Genomic DNA, 27,947 nt, shown 5'->3' on the forward strand with positions numbered 1-27,947 from the left:
CTCTCTGCCCCTCCCCTGCTCATGCTCTGTCTCTCTCTGTCCCAAAAATAAATAAACGTTGAAAAAAAAATTAAAAAAAAAAAGCAAATCATTGAAATGTATCTTTCTACAATCATATAATTTGTAATGTTTTGGTTTTCTGGAGATCTGAATTGTACTTTTTCTTACAGCCCACGGAAAGGTGTTTCAAAGCAGGTTGCTGAAGGATGTGAAGTATAAAAAAAGTGAGTAAGAAGCACAAATATGAGGCATATGAAATATCCTTAAACATTAAATTTATATCCCTAGAATATAACACCTTATTTTGCTTCTTGTACTACATCTATGTTTTTGCTGGTAGTAATCCTTACTTTATCTTAGATGAAACGTTCTCTACTGCATTGTGTTTTTGAAGCTCTCTCTGAAGAAACAATTATATGAACAGAAATAAAGATGGAAGGAAAGTAAGGAGGGAAGGAAGGAAGGAAGGAAGGAGGGAAGGAAGGAAGGCAGGCAGGCAGGCAGGCAGGCGTGTACAAGGGAGGAAGGTGGGAAGGAGAAAGGAAGAAGGTTTGGGACTTACTCCAAAATGTGAGCAGAAGCAGACAAAACAATCTCAGAGTAAGAGTTTAGGAAAGGACTATAATCTCTACTTCTTGGTGGAGATTACTGGTTATTGCTCTTTAGTTACACTTGCTCAGCCCTGCCCCACCTAACTTTTTCCTGGGCCTGTATGTTTAATGTTTGAGGAAACAAATTCTAATTCTAACTCTGCTTTTAACTCTTTATTTTTTTTTAAATTTTTTAATGCTTTTTTATTTTTAAGAGAGAGACCGAGAGAGACAGAGTGCGAGTGGGGGCGGGAGGGAGCAGAGAGAGAGGGAGACACAGAACCCAAAAGCAGGCTCCAGGCTCTGAGCTGTCAGCACAGAGCCCAACGTGGGGCTCGAACTCACAAACCATGAGATCATGACCTGAGCTGAAGTTGGACACTCAACCAACTGAGCCACCCAGGTGCCCCTGCTTTTAACTCTTTAAATTGTAACTCAGCTCGTAAAGAGCTGTACATATATATTGTAGTTTTGTTCTTTGCTTGAAAATTTTAGCAGTTATGCTAGATTTTGAAGTCATTCTCATTTAGCAGTATATTCATGTAACAGCACCAACTATTACTATCTTAAAGAGCTATTTGCACCCCCATGTTCATTGCAGCATTATCTGCAATACCCAAGACAAAGACACAACGTGTCTCTTGACAGATGAATGAAGAAAATAGAATAAATAAATATATATATATATATATATATATATATATATATGTACATACATAATAGAATATTATTTGACCGCAGAAAAGAAGGAAAGCCTGCCATTTACAAGGATGAAACTTGAGGGCATTATGCTAAGTGAAATAAGTCAGACAGAAGAAAACAAATACTATATGATACCTCCTATGGGTGGAATCTAAAAAACCAAACTCATAGAAACAGAGACCTGATTGGTAGCTGCCAGAGGCAGGGTGTTGGGGAGAGGAATAGGTGAAGGTAGTCAAAAGGATGCAAATTTCCAGCTATAAGAGGAGTAAGTTCTTGGGGCGCCTGGGTGGCGCAGTCGGTTAAGCGTCCGGCTTCAGCCAGGTCACGATCTCGCGGTCCGTGAGTTCGAGCCCCGTGTCGGGCTCTGGGCTGATGGCTCAGAGCCTGGAGCCTGTTTCCGATTCTGTGTCTCCCTCTCTCTCTGCCCCTCCCCCGTTCATGCTCTGTCTCTCTCTGTCCCAAAAATAAATAAACGTTGAAAAAAAAAAGAGGAGTAAGTTCTGGAGATATAACGTAAGGCACGCTGACTATAATTAACAACACTATCATATTTTTGGAAATTGCTAAAAGAGTAAATTTAAAAGTTCTCACCATACACACAACCAAAAATGTAACGATGTGAGATGACAGATGTGTTAACTAACCTTATTGTGGTAATTATTTTGCAGTGTATATATATACATATATTGTACACCTTAAACTTATACACTGTCATATGTCAATTATTCAATAAAACTGGGGGAGGGGCGCCTGGGTGGCTCGGGGGTTGAGCGATGGACTTCGGCTCAGGTCATGATCTTGCAGTTCGTGAGTTTGAGCCCCGTGTCGGGCTCTGTGCTGACAGCTCAGAGCCCGGAGCCTGCTTCGGATTCTGTGTCTCCCTCTCTCTGCCCCTTCCCTGCTCATGCTCTGTCTCTCTCTGTCTCTCACAAATGAATAAACATTAAAAAAATTTTTTAAATAAGATAAAACTGGGGGAAAGGGGGAAAACATTCATGTCTGTTAGTTGAAGATAATATACGTTCATGAATTTCTCTAAATATTTTGTATTCATTCCATTTTTTCTTTCCTTTTCATGTTTTCAAGGAGGGAAGATTGATGTAAATAACCTGGATCCTGTTTTAGAAGCCATGGAGGTCAAGCTGACAGAAAAGGAACTGAATCTGTTAAAGGATCTTCTGCGTGGTGAGCATTATAGAAAACACTGTGGTTTTAAACAAATGTTGTGCTTGCAGGATTAATTTTGACTGTTTCGAAGGTTTAAATTATTTGTTGCAGACATTTGAATAGCTTGCAGAAGAACTCAGGGGGGGAAAACGCTGTTTGTTTTTTTAGGTTTTTTTTTTAATGTTTATTTATTTTTGAGAGAGAGTGAGACAGAATGTGAGTAGGGGAGGGGCAGAGAGGGAGACACATAACCTGAAGCAGGTTCCAGGCTCCAAGCTGTCAGCACAGAGCCCAATGCCCAGGAACCGTGAAATCATGACCTGAGCTGAAGTTGATGCTCAACCGACTGAGCCACCCAGGTGCCCCAAAGGCTGTTCATTTTTGTTGCTTTAAAACCTCTCATCTATTTCTTTATACATCTTGGACTAGGGGTGGATGCTAGTGACAAGGGGAGGGATTTTTGTTGTCTGGTTTTACAAAAATAGGATCTGCAATGTGGGTTTTTTTTTTCGCTGATCCATATATCACTGCCATTCACACCATGGTGCAGAACATCATCCATGAGAGGCTCCACTCCTCACTGCCAAGGCCATCGTGTGTACCTGCCAAATACAGTCCTCTCTGTGTTCTGACCATTGAGCCGGATGGCTTATTCACTTATAAAAGAATATGAAGATTTGACAACCACTAAGTGCACCTGTCATTGACACAGGGTTCTCAAAACTAAAACGTAGAAATGCCACACACCTGTCTGTGCCTTCAGGAGAAAGCTCCATGTGTCAAATCTTGATAATGCAGTATGTCCCGTGTAAAGAGGAGCCTGTGTAGATTGGCACATTCTGAGGAATCTGTCAGTGTAAAGTGGTAACATCTGCCTTTTTTATTTACAAATGTAAATGAAATGTAATTATTCAGCCATTCCTCATTTCTCTATTCATAGATATTGAGATGCTTTCTTTTCTGGTCACTATAACAAAGTTAACAGAAAAATATGTATAGTATTACAATTTTTAAAAAATATATGTAATACACTTTATAAACATAAGAAAGTTCTGGAAGGCTATACACAAAACTGTTAGTAATAGGAGAGGTACTGAAGCTGAGGAGAGGTAAAAGAAGGGACGTTTACCTTTTCTTAAACGCTCTTTTTTTTTTTTTAGTCTGTTACACAAAGTATGTTTTAAATTCTACTTTTTTAAGCTTAATTTATTTTGTTTTTAATTTAAGATGAATACATGGGGTGCCTGGGTGGCTCAGTTGGTTGAGCGTCCAACTTCGGCTCAGGTCATGATCTCACGGTTTGTGAGTTTGAGCCCTGCATCAGGCTCTGTGCTGACAGCTCAGAGCCTGAAGCCTGCTTCGGATGCTGTGTCTGTCTCTCTTTCTGCCCCTCCCCTGCTCACATTCTGTGTGTGTGTGTGTGTGTGTGTGTGTGTGTGTGTGTGTCTCAAAAGTAAATAAACATTAAAAAATTTTTTAAAAAGATGTATACAAATGGTGTGGTAAAAAGACAGGATTTGGGCTGTGTTTTTATCTACCAATTAGGTTCAGCAGATCACTAAACTGACCACTTAAGTAACTAGTTCCTATCAAATATTCCTCACTGCTTAACACTGGTCTCTACCTGCCCATTGCATCAACATGTGGTAACACAAGAGAACAATCCTAACGAATACTGAGAGATACATAATTTAAAAAGTGAGGAAAGTAAGATTGAAGGATTACTCAAATCACACAAAGCCACTAACGAATGTGGACCTGGCAGAGTTAGAACATTTAATAATTGAAGAAAAAAATTGTACATGAATAATATGTACATGAATAATATGATAGGACATTCAACATACAGTGTTTTCAATTTCAAAAGATTTTAAAGGACCTCTTGGAACAAAGTCAATCTTTTGGTAAAGGTTGTTTTTGTATGTCTCATTTCAAAGTTCAAAAGCTGTGGAGTACAATAACCTAATTTGCTCAGAAAAAAATCACATCCCAACACACTTGTAACAGTCGGCATTGAATTCATTGTTTCTTCTGAGAATCATGGAATAGTTATAACCTGAATTTTCTTAAATATTAGGTGAAATAAACTTTGACAGTTTTCATCTTTATTATTTAATAAAACCATTTAAGTTTTTTTTTCATTATTTATTATTAAACCTTGGTCCTCATTGCTAATGAATTATTTTCCTTGGTCATCTTCTGGAACCATAAATCTTAGATTTAAAAAAAAAACCTCCTGTCCTGTGTATCTTTTTTCTGAGTCCATGTTATTGTTCTTCTCTGATTAAACTTTGTCTTACAGGCTCTAAGAAAGTTGATCTGCAAAAACTGATGGAAAAAGTAGAAGCTGTTGCAGGTGAGGAAAAAGTTACCAAATGCATATGATTCTGATTCTTTACACATATTTTATATTCTTCCCTGTTACTTTATATTCCTTTTAAATTATGATATTTTGGGGCACCTGGGTAGCTCGGTCAGTTAATGTCTGACTCTTGATTTTGGTTCAGGTCATGATCTCACGGTTCGTGAGATCAAGCCCCGCACCTGGCTCTGCACGGAGCCTGCTTGGGATTCTCTCTGTCCCTTTCTCTCTGCCCCTCCCCTGCTTACTCTCTCTCAAAATAAATAAGCATTAAAATAATAGTAAATAAATTAGGCATAATTTTTAATAAACTGATTTCCTGGACTTTGGCTTTTCAGGGTTTTCTTTTTTTTTTAAGTTTTTCTTTAAATTCTAGTTAGTTATCATATAGTGTAATATTGGTTTCAGGAGTAGAATTTAGTGATTCATCACTTATGTAACACCCAGTGCTCATCATAACAAGTGCCCGCCTTAATACCCATCACCCATTTAGCCCATCCCTTGCCCACCTCAGTTCGTTCTCCATCAACCCTCAGTTTGTTCTCTATAGTTAAGAGTTTGCCTCCCTCTCCCTTTTTTTTCTCCTTCCCCTATGTTCATCTGTTTTGTTTCTTAAATTCCACATATGACTGAAATCAGAAAGTATTTGTCTTTCTCCAGTTTGTCAATGCTTTAACAACAAAACATAGTGCCATATTTTGTTAGGCCCTATAATCTCATTTTTTCCAGATTTTTACTAAAAACATATTAGTGCAATAAAAAGAGACTAAAGTTTTATTACCTACTAGTAATCTCCCACAACAGAATATTATGAAATGCATTACTCTGCACTCTGTTATTTTGTCTCTATTATTACTAAAGTTATGGAAATAAACACTTTAATATTTTACCATAACTACCGTCAAACAGGACTCATTTGACTTTATTATGGATTGAATAATTGGTGCTAATAATTAAACAGTAATGAGAGATTTCATTATTATTTAGAATAATTAGATGGTTCTTTAAAATCTCACATGTTACCATTTCTGTCCTTTTAAAGGAGAGGAAATTGATGTCAATGACATGGAAAGAGTTCTAGGAAACATGGGAATAGAACTCACAGATAAAGAACTCTCACAACTGGTGAAAAATCTGCCAGTTGATAGTGAGTATTTAAATAAAAATGTAGTCATACAGGGAAGTGTATTGTTAACTTGTGAAAACTTGTAAAATTGTCTCTATCTTATTGCTTGTCAGAAATAATTTTATGATTCATGTTACATAATTTTAAATGACTATTATATGTTAAAATTTTCTCTGTGCCAAATTTATCTTTAGTTTGAGAAGTAACCGTTGTATCATCATGACTCCTATCATCAGGATTCAGTTATATTACTTATAACTTTTGAGTCTATCAAGAGATGTAAAATTTAATCCAGAATAAATGAGAAAAAGAGAAAGGAGTGATCTAATGGGGAAAATCAAAATATCACAAAAGAAAAGTAAAAGATATTTTTCAGAATGGCAGAATGTCAGTATCCCCATCCCTTATAATTTCATTATTTGCCACTAAATCAGAAAATTTCTAAGGCAGTTCACAAAAGATGTCTTACTGAAATTGCTGATTTCTTACTAGACAGTAATGAAATTCCACATTGCTCTTCTGTGATCTGAATAGTCCTTTTCCTTACAGATGGAAAGGTCTATCGAAGAAGGTTGCTGGATGGTATAAAGTTTCTTAAAGGTAAGGGAGAAACTTAACAAAACACAAATCAGTCTGAGATCATCACGTTTGGCATTTAGACTAATTCCTTGTGATTAAATTGTCAACTCTGCCACTTACACATTATTATATACTTTTGTTTCTTTTGTGGATGATCGTGTTCTTTAGGAGATCATCTTTTATGTTGTAACTTGGAAAGAATTCCTATGCTTTCTCGGGATTTTTCAAACTTTGACAGAAGTAGAAATTATCAGAGCCCAGGCTACATAGCAAAAGTAAAGGGGAAATTAGCACCTCTTCAGTTAGTTTATTCAGCAACAAAAGACTACTAATCTGACATTTAGACCAAGAGAGCAAGAGAGTGCTAGAAAGTCTCCAAGAAACTGAAAGAACACGGGACTGAATAGATAGACAGGGAGCAGGCAAGGAAAAAGGTCATGTCTAAGCAAGGTTCCGAATACCACCTTCATGATTTCTGCCAAATCCACACACTATTTGTACTACTATTAATATTTTCACTGATACTGATTTACTTTTTACTTAAATTTTAAACAATTTTAAATGGTAATGGAAAAACAGCATGCCTTAACATAACTAGACATTAATTGTAAAAACGAACACAATGAAAATGAGACAATAGTGGTTAGAAAAGCTGGAATTGTTATCACCCTACTAGAATTCTCTGAGAAGTCATTCTGTCACCTTTCAGTTTTTATACTGGGCGTGCTTATATTAAGATTAAAATTAAAACAATATACTCAAACTCGAACTCTTATTATTGACTCTGTCCTCCTGTAAAGATCTCACCAGGCTTTGGTTTTTTGGAGGAACATGATAACCATAATCCTCTGGAGGTGAGGGTTTATCCCACATTTTAGGGACATTAACTGTTACCTGTATACTTCTTTTTCCATAAGGAGGGAAGATTAATTCCAGTAAAGTGGATGAAGTTTTGGGAGCTATGGGCATGGACCTCACTGAAAAGGAGCTTAAAGACATAATGCAAAATCTGCCAGTTAATGGTGAGCATTTTGGATGCCACTGAACACTCCAGAAAAACTACTTTTGTAAGCCTATTTATAACAATCATTCAAAATGCTTGTTTGACATCAAGAAGGCATTCTGAAAAGCTTGGGGAAAAAAACTCAGGTCCAAAGAAAGAACGCATCCTGTCTGTCGCTGGTTTCACATGCACACTAGAGAAAGATTTCAAGATAACTCGACTTTTTCACTCAACCTTACCTTTTTTTTCCCTACAGAGTAAGGTAGAATTGATAGGTATTGCTCAAATTACAATTGAGCTCTTTGGCCACATTTGCTAATGCGTGACATCAGTATTTATAAAAAGGGTACTTAGTATAGCTGTGGCTATCTGTAATGTTGTTGTTTTTTTTCTTTGTTAATGTGGCCAGAGTATCCCTGCACTACATGGTTGCCATCTCAGTGTCTGTCTGTGTCTCACCTTCACATGGGTCCTATGGGGAAAAGTCTATTGCAGGCAACTTAAAACAGTTCTTCTCTAAATCGGTAGCTGAGTGAAGTCACAGAAGTCACAGAGCCTCCCTTCCACCAAATGCTGTTCCTGAAGCAATCACAAGACCCTGCCCAGATTGAGTCTAAGCTTTTGGTGGGAGATGTATCAGTCACACTGTAATAAGATCGTGTGGGGCGAGAAATCTATGTCTCAGCCATCCTTGAAACATATGTTCTGCCACAGCTCCTTTTACTCAGCATACGTGTTTTAGATTCATCTCTGGTGTTGTCTGTGGCAGTGATTTGTTTTGGTGGGAGTTAAGATGGTGGAGCAGCATGGGGACCCTGAGCTTGCCTCATCCCTGAAGCGCAGCTAGATCAGCACCAAACCATGTCAAGCACCTAGGAAACTGAGCTGAGGATCAACACAACAATCTGCGTAACTTGAGCCACAGAACTCAGCAGGTACACAGTGTGGAGAGGTGGACCGGGGGAGAGAAAAGCCACGGAGGGTAGGGAGCTGTTTTTGCTGAGAGAGGACAGAGAAAAGAGAGAGGAAGAGAGCGCGGTCCATCACAATCATGGAAGAACAACATTTCCCTGAAAGTAGCTGGAGAGAAAGAGAAAGAGAAAGAGAAAGAGAAAGAGAAAGAGAAACACTCTCAGGGGACTGAACAAGAAATCTGCCCCCCAAAATCTATTGATGGGAAGAAAGGAGAGGGTGTCAGCACCACCAGGATTCTATAAACAGTGGAGCACAGAGCCTGAAGTTCTGGAGGTCAGTGCCTGGTGGTGCTCTGGTGAGGAAGTAGGGCAAATCCCCAGGGGCAGGTAGTGGGGTTTGACGGGTCCTTGTGCCAATAGGGAGAAGCAGTCCTCCTACTTGGGGTGCATTTGGTAGAGGCCATATGGCCTCCCCATGGGCAAAAGTCCCCGCAGACCCCAGAGAGCAGCCACATTTGCTGGTATTGGACGTCAGAGTGCAATGAAACCTGGAACCGGCTGTGTGTTGTGGTTTGCCATAATCCCTGACCCTCTGCCACTGCACGATTGCACAAATGTCTTCTGGGGCAAGTCAGAACCTGGCCATTGGAGATCCTGGCGGCAAGATGGCGGCTTAGGAGGACGCTGGGCTCACCGCACGTCCTGCTGATCACTTAGATTCCATCTACACCTGCCTAAATAAACCAGAAAACCGCCAGAGGATTAGCAGAACGGAGTCGCCTGAGCCAAACGCAGACGAGAGGCCCACGGAAGAGGGTAGGAAGGGCGGCGAGGCGGTGCGCGCTGCACGGACTGGCGGGAGGGAGCCGGGGCGGAGGGGCAGCTCGCCGGCCAAGCAGAGCCCCCGAGTCTGGCTGGCAAAAGCGGAGGGGCCTGACGGACTGTGTTCCCACAACAAGCGCGACTTAGCGTCTGGGAGGTCATAAGTTAACAGCTCTGCTCGGAAAGCGGGAAGGCTGGAGGACAAAGGGAGGGAGAGCTGCTGAGCCCCCTGACAACAGAGCTCAGTTTGGTGGGGAACAAAGGCGCTCGCCAGCGCCATCTCCCCCGCCCATCCCCCAGCCGAAATCCCAAAGGGGACCGGTTCCTGCCAGGGAACTTGCTGGCTCCGCGCAAACACCCAACTCTGCGCTTCGGCGGAGCCAAACCTCCGGCAGCGGATCTGACTCCCTCCCGCTGCCACAGGGCCCCTCCTGAAGTGGATCACCTAAGGAGAAGCGATCTAAGCCTGCCCCTCCTGCCCCCGAGCACCTTGCCTACCCACCCCAGCTAATACGCCAGATCCCCAGCATCACAAGCCTGGCAGGGTGCAAGTAGCCCAGACGAGCCACACCACCCCACAGTGAATCCCGCCCCTAGGAGAGGGGAAGAGAAGGCACACACCAGTCTGACTGTGGCCCCAGCGGTGGGCTGGGGGCAGACATCAGGTCTGACTGCGGCCCCGCCCACCAACTCCAGTTATACACCACAGCACAGGGGAAGTGCCCTGCAGGTCCTCACCACGCCAGGGACTATCCAAAATGACCAAGCAGAAGAACTCCCCTCAGAAGAATCTCCAGGAAATAACAACAGCTAATGAGCTGATCAAAAAGGATTTAAATAATATAACAGAAAGTGAATTTAGAATAATAGTCATAAAATTAATCGCTGGGCTTGAAAACAGTATACAGGACAGCAGAGAATCTCTTGCTACAGAGATCAAGGGACTAAGGAACAGTCACGAGGAGCTGAAAAACGCTTTAAACGAAATGCATAACAAAATGGAAACCACCACAGCTCGGCTTGAAGAGGCAGAGGAGAGAATAGGTGAACTAGAAGATAAAGTTATGGAAAAAGAGGAAGCTGAGAAAAAGAGAGATAAAAAAATCCAGGAGTATGAGGGGAAAATTAGAGAATTAAGTGATACACTAAAAAGAAATAATATATGCATAATTGGTATCCCAGAGGAGGAAGAGAGAGGGAAAGGTGCTGAAGGGGTACTTGAAGAAATAATAGCTGAGAACTTCCCTGAACTGGGGAAGGAAAAAGGCATTGAAATCCAAGAGGCACAGAGAACTCCCTTCAGACGTAACTTGAATCGATCTTCTGCACGACATATCATAGTGAAACTGGCAAAATACAAGGATAAAGAGAAAATTCTGAAAGCAGCAAGGGGTAAACGTGCCCTCACATATAAAGGGAGACCTATAAGACTCGTGACTGATCTCTCTTTTGAAACTTGGCAGGCCAGAAAGAATTGGCACGAGATTTTCAGGGTGCTAGACAGAAAAAATATGCAGCCAAGAATCCTTTATCCAGCAAGTCTGTCATTTAGAATAGAAGGAGAGATAAAGGTCTTCCCAAACAAACAAAAACTGAAGGAATTTGTCACCACTAAACCAGCCCTACAAGAGATCCTAAGGGGGACCCTGTGAGACAAAGTCCCAGAGACATCACTATAAGCATAAAACATACAGACATCACAATGACTCTAAACCCGTATCTTTCTATAATAACACTGAATGTAAATGGATTAAATGCGCCAACCAAAAGACATAGGGTATCAGAATGGATAAAAAAACAAGACCCATCTATTTGCTGTCTACAAGAGACTCATTTTAGACCTGAGGACACCTTTAGATTGAGAGTGAGGGGATGGAGAACTATTTATCATGCGACTGGAAGCCAAAAGAAAGCTGGAGTAGCCATACTTATATCAGACAAACTAGACTTTAAATTAAAGGCTGTAACAAGAGATGAAGAAGGACATTATATAATAGTTACAGGGTCTATCCATCAGGAAGAGCTAACAATTATAAATGTCTATGTGCCGAATACCGGAGCCCCCAAATATATAAAACAATTACTCATAAACATAAGCAACCTTATTGATAAGAATGTGGTCATTGCAGGGGACTTTAATACCCCACTTACAGAAATGGATAGATCATCTAGACACACGGTCAATAAAGAAACAAGGGCCCTGAATGAGACATTGGATGAGATGGACTTGACAGATATATTTAGAACTCTGCATCCCAAAGCAACAGAATATACTTTCTTCTCGAGTGCACATGGAACATTCTCCAAGATAGATCATATACTGGGTCACAAAACAGCCCTTCATAAGTTTACAAGAATTGAAATTATACCATGCTTACTTTCAGACCACAATGCTATGAAGCTTGAAATCAACCACAGAAAAAAGTCTGGAAAACCTCCAAAAGCATGGAGGTTAAAGAACACCCTACTAACGAATGAGTGGGTCAACCAGGCAATTAGAGAAGAAATTTAAAAAATATGGAAACAAACGAAAATGAAAATACAACAATCCAAACGCTTTGGGACGCAGCAAAGGCAGTCCTGAGAGGAAAATACATTGCAATCCAGGCCTATCTCAAGAAACAAGAAAAATCCCAAATACAAAATCTAACAGCACACCTAAAGGAACTAGAAGCAGAACAGCAAAGGCAGCCTAAGCCCAGCAGAAGAAGAGAAATAATAAAGATCAGAGCAGAAATAAACAATATAGAAACTAAAAAAACTGTAGAGCAGATCAACGAAACCAAGAGTTGGTTTTTTGAAAAAATAAACAAAATTGACAAACCTCTAGCCAGGCTTCTCAAAAAGAAAAGGGAGATGACCCAAATAGATAAAATCATGAATGAAAATGGAATTATTACAACCAATCCCTCAGAGATACAAACAATTATCAGGGAATACTATGAAAACTTATATGCCAACAAATTGGACAACCTGGAAGAAATGGACAAATTCCTGAACACCCACACTCTTCCAAAACTCAATCAGGAGGAAATAGAAAGCTTGAACAGACCCATAACCAGCGAAGAAATTGAATCGGTTATCAAAAATCTCCCAACAAATAAGAGTCCAGGACCAGATGGCTTCCCAGGGGAGTTCTACCAGACGTTTAAAGCAGAGATAATACCTATCCTTCTCAAGCTATTCCAAGAAATAGAAAGGGAAGGAAAACTTCCAGACTCATTCTATGAAGCCAGTATTACTTTGATTCCTAAACCAGACAGAGACCCAGTAAAAAAAGAGAACTACAGGCCAATATCCCTGATGAATATGGATGCAAAAATTCTCAATAAGATACTAGCAAATCGAATTCAACGGCATATAAAAAGAATTATTCACCATGATCAAGTGGGATTCATTCCTGGGATGCAGGGCTGGTTCAACATTCGCAAATCAATCAACGTGATACATCACATTAACAAAAAAAGAGAGAAGAACCATATGATCCTGTCAATCGATGCAGAAAAGGCCTTCGACAAAATCCAGCACCCTTTCTTAATAAAAACCCTTGAGAAAGTCGGGATAGAAGGAACATACTTAAAGATCATAAAAGCCATTTATGAAAAGCCCACAGCTAACATCATCCTCAACGGGGAAAAACTGAAAGCTTTTTCCCTGAGATCAGGAACACGACAAGGATGCCCACTCTCACCGCTGCTGTTTAACATAGTGCTGGAAGTTCTAGCATCAGCAATCAGACAACAAAAGGAAATCAAAGGCATCAAAATTGGCAAAGATGAAGTCAAGCTTTCGCTTTTTGCAGATGACATGATATTATACATGGAAAATCCGATAGACTCCACCAAAAGTCTGCTAGAACTGATACAGGAATTCAGCAAAGTTGCAGGATACAAAATCAATGTACAGAAATCAGTTGCATTCTTATACACTAACAATGAAGCAACAGAAAGACAAATAAAGAAACGGATCCCATTCACAATTGCACCAAGAAGCATAAAATACCTAGGAATAAATCTAACCAAAGATGTAAAGGATCTGTATGCTGAAAACTATAGAAAGCTTATGAAGGAAATTGAAGAAGATTTAAAGAAATGGAAAGACATTCCCTGCTCATGGATTGGAAAAATAAATATTGTCAAAATGTCAATACTACCCAAACCTATCTACACATTCAATGCAATCCCAATCAAAATTGCACCAGCATTCTTCTCGAAACTAGAACAAGCCATCCTAAAATTCATATGGAACCACAAAAGGCCCCGAATAGCCAAAGGAATTTTGAAGAAGAAGACCAAAGCAGGAGGCATCACAATCCCAGACTTTAGCCTCTACTACAAAGCTGTCATCATCAAGACAGCATGGTATTGGCACCAAAACAGACACATAGACCAATGGAATAGAATAGAAACCCCAGAACTAGACCCACAAACGTATGGCCAACTCATCTTTGACAAAGCAGGAAAGAACATCCAATGGAAAAAAGACAGCCTCTTTAACAAATGGTGCTGGGAGAACTGGACAGCAACATGCAGAAGGTTGAAACTAGACCACTTTCTCACACCATTCACAAAAATAAACTCAAAATGGATAAAGGACCTAAATGTGAGACAGGAAACCATCAAAACCTTAGAGGAGAAAGCAGGAAAAGACCTCTCTGACCTCAGCCGTAGCAATCTCTTACTCGACACATCCCCAAAGGCAAGGGAATTAAAAGCAAAAGTGAATTACTGGGACCTTATGAAGATAAAAAGCTTCTGCACAGCAAAGGAAACAACCAACAAAACTAAAAGGCAACCAACAGAATGGGAAAAGATATTCGCAAATGACATATTGGACAAAGGGCTAGTATCCAAAATCTATAAAGAGCTCACCAAACTCCACACCCGAAAAACAAATAACCCAGTGAAGAAATGGGCAGAAAACATGAATAGACACTTGTCTAAAGAAGACATCCGGATGGCCAACAGGCACATGAAAAGATGTTCAGCGTCGCTCCTTATCAGGGAAATACAAATCAAAACCACACTCAGGTATCACCTCACGCCAGTCAGAGTGGCCAAAATGAACAAATCAGGAGACTATAGATGCTGGAGAGGATGTGGAGAAACGGGAACCCTCTTGCACTGTTGGTGGGAATGCAAATTGGTGCAGCCGCTCTGGAAAGCAGTGTGGAGGTTCCTCAGAAAATTAAAAATAGACCTACCCTATGACCCAGCAATAGCACTGCTAGGAATTTATCCAAGGGATACAGGAGCACTGATGCATAGGACCACGTGTACCCCAATGTTCATAGCAGCACTCTCAACAATAGCCAAATTATGGAAAGAGCCTATGTCCATCAACTGATGAATGGATAAAGAAATTGTGGTTTATATACACAATGGAATATTACGTGGCAATGAGAAAAAATGAAATATGGCCTTTTGTAGCAACGTGGATGGAACTGGAGAGTGTGATGCTAAGTGAAATAAGCCATACAGAGAAAGACAGATACCATATGGTTTCACTCTTATGTGGATCCTGAGAAACTTAACAGGAACCCATGGGGGAGGGGAAGGAAAAAAAAAAAGAGGTTAGAATGGGAGAGAGCCAAAGCATAAGAGACTGTTAAAAACTGAGAACAAACTGAGGGTTGATGGGGGGTGGGAGGGAGGAGAGGGTGGGTGATGGGTATTGAGGAGGGCACCTTTTGGGATGAGCAGTGGGTGTTGTATGGAAACCAATTTGTCAATAAATTTCAGAAAAAATAAATAAATAAACATTAAAAAAAAAAAAAAAAAAAGAACCTGGCCATTGCTCAGCAAGACTCTCCCCCAGAGTTGGCACCGGTCCCAGCCTCAGGGGTCTCTCAAGTGTCTGGGGTTTTGAAACACAGCCCCATCTGAGATAAACTCTAGAGGGAGGTGCCACCTGGCAGGTGGACATCTTGGACACAGACCGGGTAGGGACAGAGAGTCGAGGAAAGCCTGAGACAAAGGAGGGGTGCTTGATTGTGTCAGTGAAAGCACAAAGTTCCAATGCCAGAGACTAGGGAGCTGGGCGAAGCCACCTCTCCCTTGCACGCACATGCTCACCACACTGATCCATCCCAGCAAGCTAAGCAGCGCCACCTAGTGGAGAACAGACTGTTACACCAAGCCCCACCCAACTGCGCTTCCAGGCACGTCTCCTAGAAGACCAGCACAAGTCACTCCACCTGTTTAGTGTACGGACTAAAGAAGACTTCATAGTTCCAGTTCTAGGGGAAACTGGATATAACTTCATTCAGGTTTCATTCCACCTGATGGTTCATTTATTTCTTCATTTTCTTTCCTTCTGTTTTGCTTAAATTGTTTTCTGTTTTTCCTCTTTCTTGGATACAGAAAGAGAAAATTTTATTTTTATTTTTTATACCTTATTCTTTTTTTTTTTAATTTTTTTTTTCAACGTTTATTTATTTTTGGGACAGAGAGAGACAGAGCATGAACGGGGAGGGGCAGAGAGAGAGGGAGACACAGAATCGGAATCAGGCTCCAGGCTCTGAGCCATCAGCCCAGAGCCTGACGCGGGGCTCGAACTCCCGGACCGCGAGATCGTGACCTGGCTGAAGTCGGACGCTTAACCGACTGCGCCACCCAGGCGCCCCTATACCTTATTCTTTATTTTTAAAAATACTTTCTTCTATTTCATTTTCTTTAATTTTATTCTATTATATAAATTTTCTTACCTTTTTTTCCCTTTTTCTTCCCCTTTCTTGCCTCTATTCTATCAAGCTTCTTTTAAGAAGCAGACCAAAACACATATAGGATCTAGCTTCCTTCATTTGATATTTTGTCTTCATTTTTTTTTCTAATTTTTATTTTTTATTTAATTAATTTTTCTTCCTCTAAAATGACAAAGCGAAGGAATTCACCCCAAAAGAAAGAACAAGAAGAAATGACAGCCAAGGGCTTAATCAACACAGATATAAGCCAGATGTCTGATGTAGAATTTAGAACCATGATAATAAAAACACTAGCTGGTGTTGAAAAAGTAGAGAATCCCTTTCTGCAGAGATAAAAGAAGTAAAATCTAGTCAGGACATAATTAAAAATGCTATAACTGAGATGCAATCTCAAATGGATGCCACAGCGGCAAAAATGGATGAAGCGGAGAAGCAAATAGCGATATAGAAGACAAAATTATGGAGAATAATGAAGCAGAAAAAAAAGAGAGAAATATAGGCAAAAGAGCATGATACAAGACTTAGAGAACTCAGTGACTTATTAAAAAGGAATAACATCTGAATCATAGGAGTCCCAGAAGATGAAAAGAGGGGAAAGGGGCAGAAGGTTTATGTGAGCAAATTATAGCAGAAAACTTTCCTAATCTGGGGAAGGACACAGACATCAAGATCCAAGAAGCACAGAAAACTCCCATTAGATTCAACAAAAACAGACCATCAACAAAGCATGTCATAGTAAAATTCACAAAATACACAGACAAGGAAAGAATTGTGAAAGCAGCAAGGGGGAAAAAAGTCGTAGATCTATAAGGGAAGACAGATCAGATTCACAGCAGACCTATCCACAGAAAATTGGCAGGCAAGAAAGGAGTGCCAGTATATATTCAACATGCTGAATAGGAAAAATACGCAGCAAAGAATTATTTATCCAGCAAGGCTGTCATTCAAAATAGAAGGAGAGAGAAAGGGTTTCCCAGACAAACATAACTAAAGGAGTTTGTGACCACTAAACCAGCCCTGCAAGAAATTTTAAGGGGGCTCTTTGGAGAAAAGATAAAACAAAAAAAAAGACCAAAAGCAACAAAGAATGGAAAGGACCAGAGATTATCCCCAGAAACACCAACTCTACAGGCAGCACGATGGCTCTAAATTCATATCTTTCAGTACTCACTCTAAATATCAATGGACTAAACACTCCAATCAAAAGACATAGGGTATCAGAATGTATAAGAAAAAAGATCCTTCTATATGCTGTTTATAAGAGACTCATTTTAGACCTAAACACACTGACAGATTGAAAGTAAGGGAATGGAGAACCATCTATCATGCTAATGGTCATCAAAAGAAAGTTGGAGTAGACATACTTATATCAGACAAACTAGATTTTAAAGTAAACGCCATAACAAGAGATGAAGAAGGTCATTATATCGTAATTAAGGAGTCTGTCCACCAAGAAGATCTAACAGTTGTAAATATTTGTGTCACCAATGTTTCCACCCAAATATGTAAATCAATCACAAACATAAATTCATTGATAATAATACCGTAATAGTAAGAGACTTCAACACCCCACTCACAACAATGGACATATCACATCAGCAGAAAATCAACAAGGAACCAATGGCTTTGAATGACACACTGGACTGAATGGACTTAACAGATATATTCAGAACTCTTCATCCTAAAGCAGCAGAATACACATTCTTCTCGAGTGCACATGGATCATTTTCCAGAGTAGATCACATGCTGGGACACAAATCAGCCCTCAATGAGTACAGAAAGATCAAAATCATACCTTGCATGATTTCACACCACAATGCTATGAAATTCAGAATCAACTAAAAGAAAAAATTTGGAAAGACCATGAATACTTGGAGTTAAAGAACATCCTACTAAAGAATGAATGGGTTAACCAGGAATTTAAAGAGGAAATTAAAAAGTACATGGAAGCCGATGAAAATGAAAACACGACAGTCTAAAACCTCTGGGATGGAGCAAAGGCAGACACTCGAGGGAAATATATGGCAATCCAGGCCTTCCTAAAGAAGGAAGGCAGGTCTCAAATGCACAACCTAACGTTACACCTAAAAGAGCTGGGAAAAGAACAGCAAAAACAAACAAACAAAAACAAAAACAAAAAAATGGAAAAAAAAACCCTAAACCAGCAGAAAAAGGGAGATAATAAATATTAGAGCAGAAATCAATGATACTGAAATAGAAAAAAACAGTAGAACAGATCAATGAAACCAGGAGGTGGTTCTTTAAAAGAATTAACAAAATGGATAAAACTCTAGCCAGACTGATCAAAAAGAAAAAGGAAAGGACCCAAATAAATTAAATCATGAATGAAAGAGAAGAGACCACAACCAACACTGCAGAACTACAAGCAATAGTAAGAATATCATGAGCAATTACATGCCAACAATTTGGGCAATATGGAAGAAATGGACAAATTCCTAGAAACAAATAAACTACCAAAACTGAAGCAGGAAGAAAAGGAAATTTGAACAGACCCATAATTGGTAAAGAAATTGAATCAGTAATCAAAAATCTCCCAAAAAACAGGAGTCCAGAGCTGGATGGCTTTCCAGGGGAAACATTTAAAGAAGAGTTAACACCTATTCCTTTGAAGCTGTTCCAAAAAAAAAAAAAAAAAAAATGGAAGGGAAACTTCCAAACTCATTCTATGAGGCCGTCATTACCTTGATTTCAAAACCAGGCAAAGCCCCCACTAAAAAAAGAACTACAGACCAATTTCCCTGATGAACATGGATGCAAAAATTCTCAACAAGATACTAGCCAACCAGATCCAACAATACATTAAAAGAGTTATTCATCACAATCAAGTGGGATTTATACCTGGGATACAGGACTGGTTCAATATCCACAAATCAATGTGATACATCACATTAATAAATAAAAGGATAAGAACCACATGATCCTCTCAATAGATGCAAAGAAAGCATTTGACAAAATACAGCATCCTTTCTTGATAAAAAACCCTAAAGGAAGTAGGGATAGAAGGATCATACCTCAAGATCATAAAAGCCATATATGAGAGATCCACTGACAATATCATCCTCAATGGAGAAAAACTGAGAGCTTTCCCCCTAAGGTCAGCAACACGACAGGGGTGTCCACTCTCACCACTATTATTCAACATAGTATTGGAAGTCATAGCCTCAGCAATCAGAAAACATGAAGAAATAAAAGCATCCAAATCAGCAAGGAGGAAGTAAAACTTTCACTCTTCAAAGATGACATGATACTCTATGTGGAAAACCCAAAAGATTTCCCCCAAAAACTGCTAGAACTGACCCATGAATTCAGCAAAGTCGCAGGATATAACATCAATGCACAGAAATCACTTGCATTTCACTACACAATAATGAAGCAGCAGAAAGAGAAATCAAGAAATCGATCCCACTTACAGTTGCACCAAAAACCATAAAATACGGAAGAATAAACCTAACCAAGGATGTGAAAAATCCATACGCTGAAAACTATAGGAAGCTTATGAAAGAAATTGAAGAAAACACACACACAAAAGGAAAAATATCCATGCTCCTGGATTGGAAGAAAAAATATTGTTAAAATGTTGATACTACCCAAAGCAATGTACATATTCAGTGCAATCCCTATCAAAATAACAACCAGCATGCTTCACAGAGCTAGAACAAACAATCCTAAAATTTGTATGGAACCAGATAAGACCCCAAATAGCCAAAGCAATCCTGAAAAAGAAAACCAAAGCTGGAGGCATCACAATTCCAGACTTCAAGCTGTATTACAAACATGTAATCATCAAGACAGTATGGTATTGGCGCAAAAACAGACACATAGATCAATGGAACAGAATAGAGAACCCAGAAATGGACCCACAAACGTATGGCCAACTGATCTTTGACAAGGCAGGAAAGAATATCCAATGGGATAAAGACAATGTTTTTAGCAAATGGTGTTAGGAAACCTGGACAGCGACATTCAGAAGAAAAAACCTGGAGCACTTTCTTACACCGCACACAAAAATAAACTCAAAATGGACGAAAGACAGGAAGCCATCAAAATCCTAGAGGAGAAAGCAGGAAAAAAACCTCTTTGACCTCAGCTACAGCAACTTCTTACTTGACATGTCTCCAGAGGCAAGGGAAACAAAAGCAAAAATGAACTATTGGGACCTCATTAAGCACGGCAAGGAAAACAGCACAACTAAAAGGCAACTGACGGAATGGGAGAAGATATTTGCAAACGACATATCAGATAAAGAGTTAGTATCCAAAATCTACAAAGAACTTATCAAACTCAACACCCAAAAAATAAATAATCCAGTGAAAAAATAGACAAAAGACATGAATAGACATTTTTCCAAAGAAGACATCCAGATGGCTAACAGGCTTAAAAAGATACTCAGCGTCACTCATAATCAGGGAAATACAAATCAAAACCACTATGAGATACTACCTCACACCTGTCAGAATGGCTAAAATTAACAACTCAGGCAATGACAGATGTTGGTGAGGATGTGGAAAAAGAGGAACCCTTTTGCACTGCTGGTGGGAGTGCCAACCAGTGCAGGCATTCTGGAAAACAGTATGGAGTTTCCTCAAAAAAAAAGAAAAATGGAACTACCCTACAGCTGAGCAATTGCACTACTAGGTATTTATCCAAAGGATACAGGAATGCTTTTCGAAGGGACACATACACCCCAGTGTTTATAGCAGTGCTATCAACAATAGTCAAAGTATGGAAAGAGCCCAAATATCCATCGACACATAAATGAATAAAGAAGATGTAGTACGTGTGTGTGTGTGTGTGTGTGTGTGTGTGTGTGTGTAATGGAGTGTTACTCAGTGATCAAAAAAGAATGAAATCTTGTCATTGCCATTTGCAATAATGTGGATGGAACTAGAGTGTATTATGCTAAGTGAAATTAGAGAAAGACAAATATCATATGACTTCTCTCATATGTGGAATTTAAGATAGAAAACAGATGAACACAAGAGAAGGGAAGCAAAAATAATATAAAAACAAGGAGGGGGACAAACTATAAGAGACTCTTAAATACAGAGAACAAACTGAGAGTTGGTGGAGGAGTTGTGGGTGGAAGGATGGGCTAATTGGGCCAGGGACATTAAGGCAGACACTTGTTGGGATGAGCATTAGGTGTTATATGTAGGGGATGAATCCCTGGAATCTACTCCTGAAATTATTATTGCACTATACATTGACTAACTTGGATGTAAATTTTTAAAAAATTAATCAATTTTAAAAATGAAAACAAATACGATTAAATACTTAACCAGAAAAAAAGAAAATTGAATCAGACCATAATCCATATTCAAATTCTAAATAAATGTTGATAAAATATTAATCTTTGTTTATAGATTTATGACTGCTATAATATTATTCATAAACTATACCTTTTGATGTCCCGTTTATATCTGTTTAATGATTTGACTTTAAGTTATACTTTGATATTAATAACTGATGGTACTGGTTTCTTTTTGCTTGTATATATGCCTCATATATCTTTGCCCATTCCTCTGTTTTCAATATTCTTATCATTTGGTTGAAATATATTTTGCGAAATCATCATATAGCTGGGTTTTTAAGGAACCCATCTGACAATCGTTCCTTTTTTAATTTTTTTTATTTAAAAAAATTTTTTAAGTTTATTCATTCTTGAGAGAGAGAACAAGTATGGGAGGGGCTGAGAGAAAGGGAGACACAGAATCCGAAGCTGGCTTCAGGCTCTGAGCTGTCAGCACAGAGCCTGATGCGGGACTCGAACTCACGAACTGCCAAGATCATGACCTGAGCCGAAGTCAGACACTTAACCAAGCCACCCAGGTGCCCCTATCATTCCTTTTTTTTTTTTTTTAATTTTTTTGTAATGTTTATTTATTTTTGACAGAGAGAGAGAGAGAGAGACACGGAGCATGAGCGGGGGAGGGGCAGAGAGAGAGGGAGACACAGAATCTGAAACAGGCTCCAGGCTCTGAGCGGTCAGCACAGAGCCCCAGGAGGGGCTCCAACTCACAGACCGCGAAATCATGACCTGAGCCGAAGTTGGACGCTCAACCGACTGAGCCACCCAGGTGCCCCTATCGTTCCTTTTTTAATGAGAAATTTCAGTTTGCTCCGATTTGGTGTAATACTGGATATATTTAATTTTATTTATTTAATCTTATGTTTATTATTTACTTTCTGTTGTTTTTTTTTCTTTTTTCTTATGCTTATTATCACTGGTTTGTTCAAGTTGTCATTCATTATGTTTTCTTCCTAATTAATTCTGAAGTTTCAGAGGAGGGTCACATTTCATCAAGTCTTACATTTCTTTTCCTCCCATTCACTGTCATACTTACATATAATAACTATTACTGGCAATAAAATACTACTTTATTCTCCATCAAGATAGCCTTTCTGATCAGGGCGCCTGGGTGGCGCAGTCGGTTAAGTGTCCGACTTCAGCCAGGTCACGATCTCGCGGCCCGTGAGTTCGAGCCCCGCGTCGGGCTCTGGGCTGATGGCTCGGAGCCTGGAGCCTGTTTCCGATTCTGTGTCTCCCTCTCTCTCTGCCCCTCCCCCGTTCATGCTCTGTCTCTCTCTGTCCCGAAAATAAATTAAAAAAGAAAAAACGTTGAAAAAAAAATTTAAAAGAAGATAGCCTTTCCGATCAAATATTTCATTTCACTTTTATCCCTTCCCTCTCACCCCCCACACAATCACAATACGGGCAAACTTTTAGAAGACTCTTATTCCTCCTACCATTTCCCCCACTCCCCACCATGAGACCTTGGGAATGTCTTTTACTTCCCCAACCATACAGTTTTAACTCCCACAAACAAACAACTCATAAAATTTCTCTTAGGGGTGTCTGGGTGGCTCATTCAGTTAAGCATCCAACTTTTGATTTCTCCTCAGGTCATGATCTCACAGTTGTGAGATTGAGCCCTGCATTGGGCTCTGTACTGAGCACAGAGCCTTCTTAAGATTCTCTTCCTCTCCCTCTGCCCCTTCTCTGCTTGCTCTGTGTGTGTGTGTGTGTGTGTGTGTGTGTTTCTCTCTCTCTCAATAATAAAAAAAAAACTATCTTAAATAATTTCCTTTCTATTTCAAGATTCTTTATTTAACACTTAATATTACATATTCCATAAAAGATTACTTTCAAACTTCTAGAAAAGAAGGAAGCATCTGTTTTGACATCTCTGTATTTCTACCACCTCAGGAGCATACATGTTTCTGCCCACCTATCTTCTTCCTTCGTGCTCTTTTAGGAGTCAGAGGAATTGGAATGCCCTCATGCTGGCCTCTACTGATCTTCACCAGGGTCTTCAGGATTCTAAATGCCAAGCTTTTCCCCAGATCTATTACTTTCTAGTTCTCTTCGTGCACTCTGACACCTCTCTGGTGCTTCCCTAGTTGAGAGGGGAAAGAATCCCATGCCCATTCTTCTTCCAGGACACAACCAGAACTGAAGGTTTGACATAGCCCTGGCAGCCTAGAGAGACCAGCAGCATTTGAATTTCAAAGGCAGACAGCTTTGAGGTGGTAGTTAAAGGGATATGAGCCATGTTCCAGTCTCCATGTTCACAGAAGCCCTTCCAAAATTTTTATTAAAGTAAATACAAAAGAGTAAGAATAACATTATAAATAAAGGAAAATGATCAACTTCAGTTTAAAAAAATTCCCTTGTCACACAGATGTTTTAAATCTTACTAGTAGATTCCTCCTCTGCTGAGAGGAACTTGGAATATTTTAATGGAACAGAATTCCCCCCCAATTAGACGGCCTATGGCAGAGAGCCCTTTCATCTTGGGTCAGAATTTTCCCAGTAATAAGCCAGATGGGCAAAGGAAAGGATGAACAGAAAACCACAGTGACCCATGTACAAAGCCAGGCCAAAAGTTGTAATCCTCTCCAAGGATCCCATCTCTTTTTCATGACAGACTTGATTACTTGTAATGACCCAGGTAAACCAGCACACATTTTCCATTTTGCCCTGACCTGTAGTTGGTATTGACGCAGAAGTTATTAGTGGCTAAGAATACTTTAAGAGACAAAGAATAAGGTCCAAAAATTCTCACCACAGAATTAGCAACATTAATGGTAATTGATACACTTTTCTGGTTATTCTTTGAGTATTTTGTAGGCACTCAAAAACAAGTTTGTTGAATTCATGAATAACTACATGTTACACCGTGTTTCCTATAACACTAGGTTATAGCTAGATTTTCTCATCAACATGGAGTATTATTTTACTGTGGGGAAAAAAGCACTTTTCAGAAACTAAATGACGGGAATTAGCCACTTTTCTTCCCTGAGCATAATATATTGGAAATATTGGAGTATTACTTGTTTCAGGAAATAAGTGTGCTTATTATCATTCAAGCTGACATCTTTCTTCTTCTACCTTCTTTTTTTTTAATGTTTATTTATTTTTGAGAGAGAGATGGAGAGACAGAGCATGAGACAGGGAGGGACAGAGAGAGAGGGAACCACAGAATCCGAAGCAGGCTCCAGGCTCTGAGCTATCAGCACAGAGCCTGATGCAGGATTCGAACTCATGAACCGTGAGATCATGACCTGTGCCAAAGTCAGCTGCTCAATCAACTGAGCCATCCAGGTGCCCCTCTTCGTCTACCTTCTTATGAAGGGTGTAGCAAAGGCTAAGTTTTAGTGTGTGTGCGCTTGTGTGTGATGTGCACGTGCGTGTGTGTGTGTATGTGTAACCAGTTTTTATATTTTTTATATTGAGGTATAACTGGCATATAACATTACATTCAGGCATAATGATTCAATATTTGTATATATTGCAAAATGATTACCATACTAAGTCTAGTTAACATCCATCATAATATATAGTTACAAATATTTTTTGTTTTGATGAGAACTTTTAAGATCTCTCAGGGTGCCTGGGTGGCTCAGGCGATTGAGCATCCTACTCTGGATTTCAGCTCAGGTCACAATCCCAGGATATTGGGATTGAGCCCCGCATCAGGCTCCATACTGAGCTTGGAGCCTGCTTGGGATTCTTTCTCTCTCTCTCTCTCTCTCTCTCTCTCTGCCCTTCTCCCCTGCATGCTCTCTCTTTGTCTCTCTCTCTCTCTCTCAAAGGAAAAAAAACATTAAAAAAATTAAGATCTACTCTCTTAGCAACTTTCAAATATTAATATTTCAGTATTAAGTATAGTCATCATACGGTGTATTACAACCCCATGACTTATTTTGTAACTAAAAGTGTGTACCTGCAAAAGGTTAAATTTTCTAAAGCAAATAAATACTGCTAAGTTTTTCTGCTCTATGCAACACATTTTCCTGGTCTCATTGTCATGTTTCTATCCAATTTATTCCTTGCCTTACAGTTAAAGGCAAGGTTGATCTGGAAAAGCTGATGAATGAAGTGAAATCTTTTTCGGGTGAGTAAGACATTACTTAAGCATTTTTAATTAAATTCTAACCCTATGTTATATTTTGCATAGTGTTTTCCCAATATTATATCATAAATTTATTAATGTTGATATTTTACATATTTTCATGAAGTATTTCCATTCAACTTTACTTTTGCCTTTGACTTTGAATTATCTAGCATTTGGCTACAAAAGAAAATGGTGATATTTAAGTAATAATGATATTTTTTTGTAGTTTCTGCCAGTATTATATTGATCCTAACCAGTGTTTAAATCAGAGGTTTAACAAACGGGCCACCCATGAATTGAATCCAGTCTGCAGTCAAGTTTTGTAAGATAAGGCAACACTGGCCCTACATTTCCTCACCACAATAACTGATGTATTTTCTCTTGGGACAAGGCATTTGCTAGTTTCACTCATTCCTTCTTTGTCTAGGCTCCTATAAGCTTTTCTTTTAATTTTTTTTTTCAACGTTTATTTATTTTTGGGACAGAGAGAGACAGAGCATGAACCGGGGAGGGGCAGAGAGAGAGGGAGACACAGAGTCGGAAACAGGCTCCAGGCTCTGAGCCATCAGCCCAGAGCCTGACGCGGGGCGCGAACTCACGGACCGCGAGATCGTGACCTGGCTGAAGTCGGACGCTTAACCGACGGCGCCACCCAGGCGCCCCAACTCCTATAAGCTTTTGAGTTAATGAGTACTGGCTTGAGTAGCCAAATATAGGTAGGCACAGAATATAGGAAGATGAATAAGTTTAGAAAATCTTCTGCTTTAAATAATAATCACATGATTCAACATTAAAAAGAGAAAAACAGATTAAATATCCTAAATTACTGGCCAATTATATAACCTGATTTTCTTCTATGGTGTCTTGCCATTAGTCTTCGGAGGCCACTCTGTCTTTATGAAGAATCAAGGAATAAGTTTTGCCTCATTATTCTTAAACACTATTAGAATATATGAGAATATGAAAGTGAGGATGGTATTCTTATAAGTCAGCCTTTTCATTATTTTGGATCATTATAATGTCCTAAAATTTCCATGTGTCAACAATCCGTTTTTCTTTCAAAGGAGACAAAGTTGATGCCAATAGACTTGAAAGTGTTTTCGAAAACTTGGGGATTAAGCTCACATCTAATGAACATTTGAACTTGCTGAAGACACTGCCACTTGATGGTGAGTCTTATGGGTGCTATTTTGGTGTTTTAGAAAGACTAGTTTTGTAGAAGTATATGAAAAATTACAAAATAAACTAAAAATGCTTGAAAACTGTTAAAAAGCTAATGCAAATACACAGAAAAATCTCACCACTTGGATTTTTATTTAAAAATCATCTGTCTAAAAATAAAAAATAAAATAAAATAAATGAACAAATAAAAAAAAATAAAAATCATCTGTCTAAGCCTTTTCAGTTATAAGTTGCTATCAAAGGAAAAATTCATTACTCAGCCCTCAGGTTACTGATCAGCTGGATTTGTAAAAAAAAAAAAAAAAAAGCATTTAAAAAAAAAGAAAAAAGAGAGAGAGGGAGGTGTCCAGTTTTCCCAGCACCAACTAATAATGTAGTTGTGTGTTTCTGCAGCTTCGAATATATAGTTTATCAATAAGTGGGTAATACGGTACATTGAGAAAAGGCCATAGTTCTTAACTACACCAAAAAAATTTCATAAAAAATGCTTTTAATCCTCTAACCCAAAGATAATCATTATTAATATTTTCATACATTTCCTTCTAGTGCACAGTAGATACTAGATTGATAGATAATATTTATGTGTTATTAATTTATTTATAACTGTTATGTCTTCACAATGGTAGCGTGTGTATTTATCATAGAAATCTTGATAGTGTAGATAAGTGAAAATAAAACCTCTCTATTCCCAACTCAAAGTGATAGCTACTGTGAAAAATGAGATGTATATTTTACAGTTTTCCATCTTTGAATAGATGTCCTTTTTTTATTTGACAGCCTTGTGGATAAATCTTTGTAAGCATTCTGAAATCTTTTGAGATGAAATTCCTTTAAGTAGACTTACAGAATGGAAGATATTTTGTCTTCTCACTTGCCTTCCAGAATATTTATAATTTGAACTCCCACAAACAGTATTTGAGGATGTTATTGTCCCTACATTCTCAATACAGAACAACAACAACACAAAAGAGTATCTCATGATTATGATTTCCAATTTACTCCTTTACCCCTGAGAGCAAACATTTTGGTATATCTATTTATCTGTTTGTAATTTGAAATGTTCCTTACTCAAAGATTTATAAACTCTTTCTTTCTGACTCTGTTTTCAAAATACCCATTTTTTATAGCTGATGGAAAAGTGTATAAGAAAAGGTTGATGAAGGGCATAAAGTCTCTCAAACGTGAGTAAGAAGCACTGTGAAAAGACGGAATCTGAAACCTTTAGTTGTATTGTTAAAATAGGAATCATCCTTTCCTATATAATTGTGTCTTTATTTATGTTTCTTTAGTAGATCTGCATTTTATCAGGTAAACCAAGTAGTTTCCTGCACTAATACTTTACAGAAAGTGTTAAACTGTCTGGGATCTTCCTACC

General features: G+C 39.0%; 1 protein-coding gene across 1 annotated transcript in view; it reads left to right on the forward strand.

Annotated features, from left to right (window-relative positions):
- LOC122484684 overlaps positions 1-27,947 on the forward strand; it is a 65,056-nt gene that overhangs the window by 20,021 nt on the left and 17,088 nt on the right. Inside the window, exons 19-27 of the mRNA XM_043582643.1 lie at positions 171-224; positions 2,382-2,480; positions 4,765-4,818; positions 5,867-5,971; positions 6,500-6,550; positions 7,447-7,551; positions 25,337-25,390; positions 26,455-26,559; positions 27,700-27,753. Of these exons, the coding sequence (XP_043438578.1) occupies positions 171-224; positions 2,382-2,480; positions 4,765-4,818; positions 5,867-5,971; positions 6,500-6,550; positions 7,447-7,551; positions 25,337-25,390; positions 26,455-26,559; positions 27,700-27,753 (681 nt within the window). The remainder of the gene's footprint in view (positions 1-170; positions 225-2,381; positions 2,481-4,764; positions 4,819-5,866; positions 5,972-6,499; positions 6,551-7,446; positions 7,552-25,336; positions 25,391-26,454; positions 26,560-27,699; positions 27,754-27,947) is intronic.

Source organism: Prionailurus bengalensis, chromosome E1 (assembly GCF_016509475.1).
Source record: "Prionailurus bengalensis isolate Pbe53 chromosome E1, Fcat_Pben_1.1_paternal_pri, whole genome shotgun sequence".
In the NCBI taxonomy this organism is placed as follows: domain Eukaryota; kingdom Metazoa; phylum Chordata; class Mammalia; order Carnivora; family Felidae; genus Prionailurus; species Prionailurus bengalensis.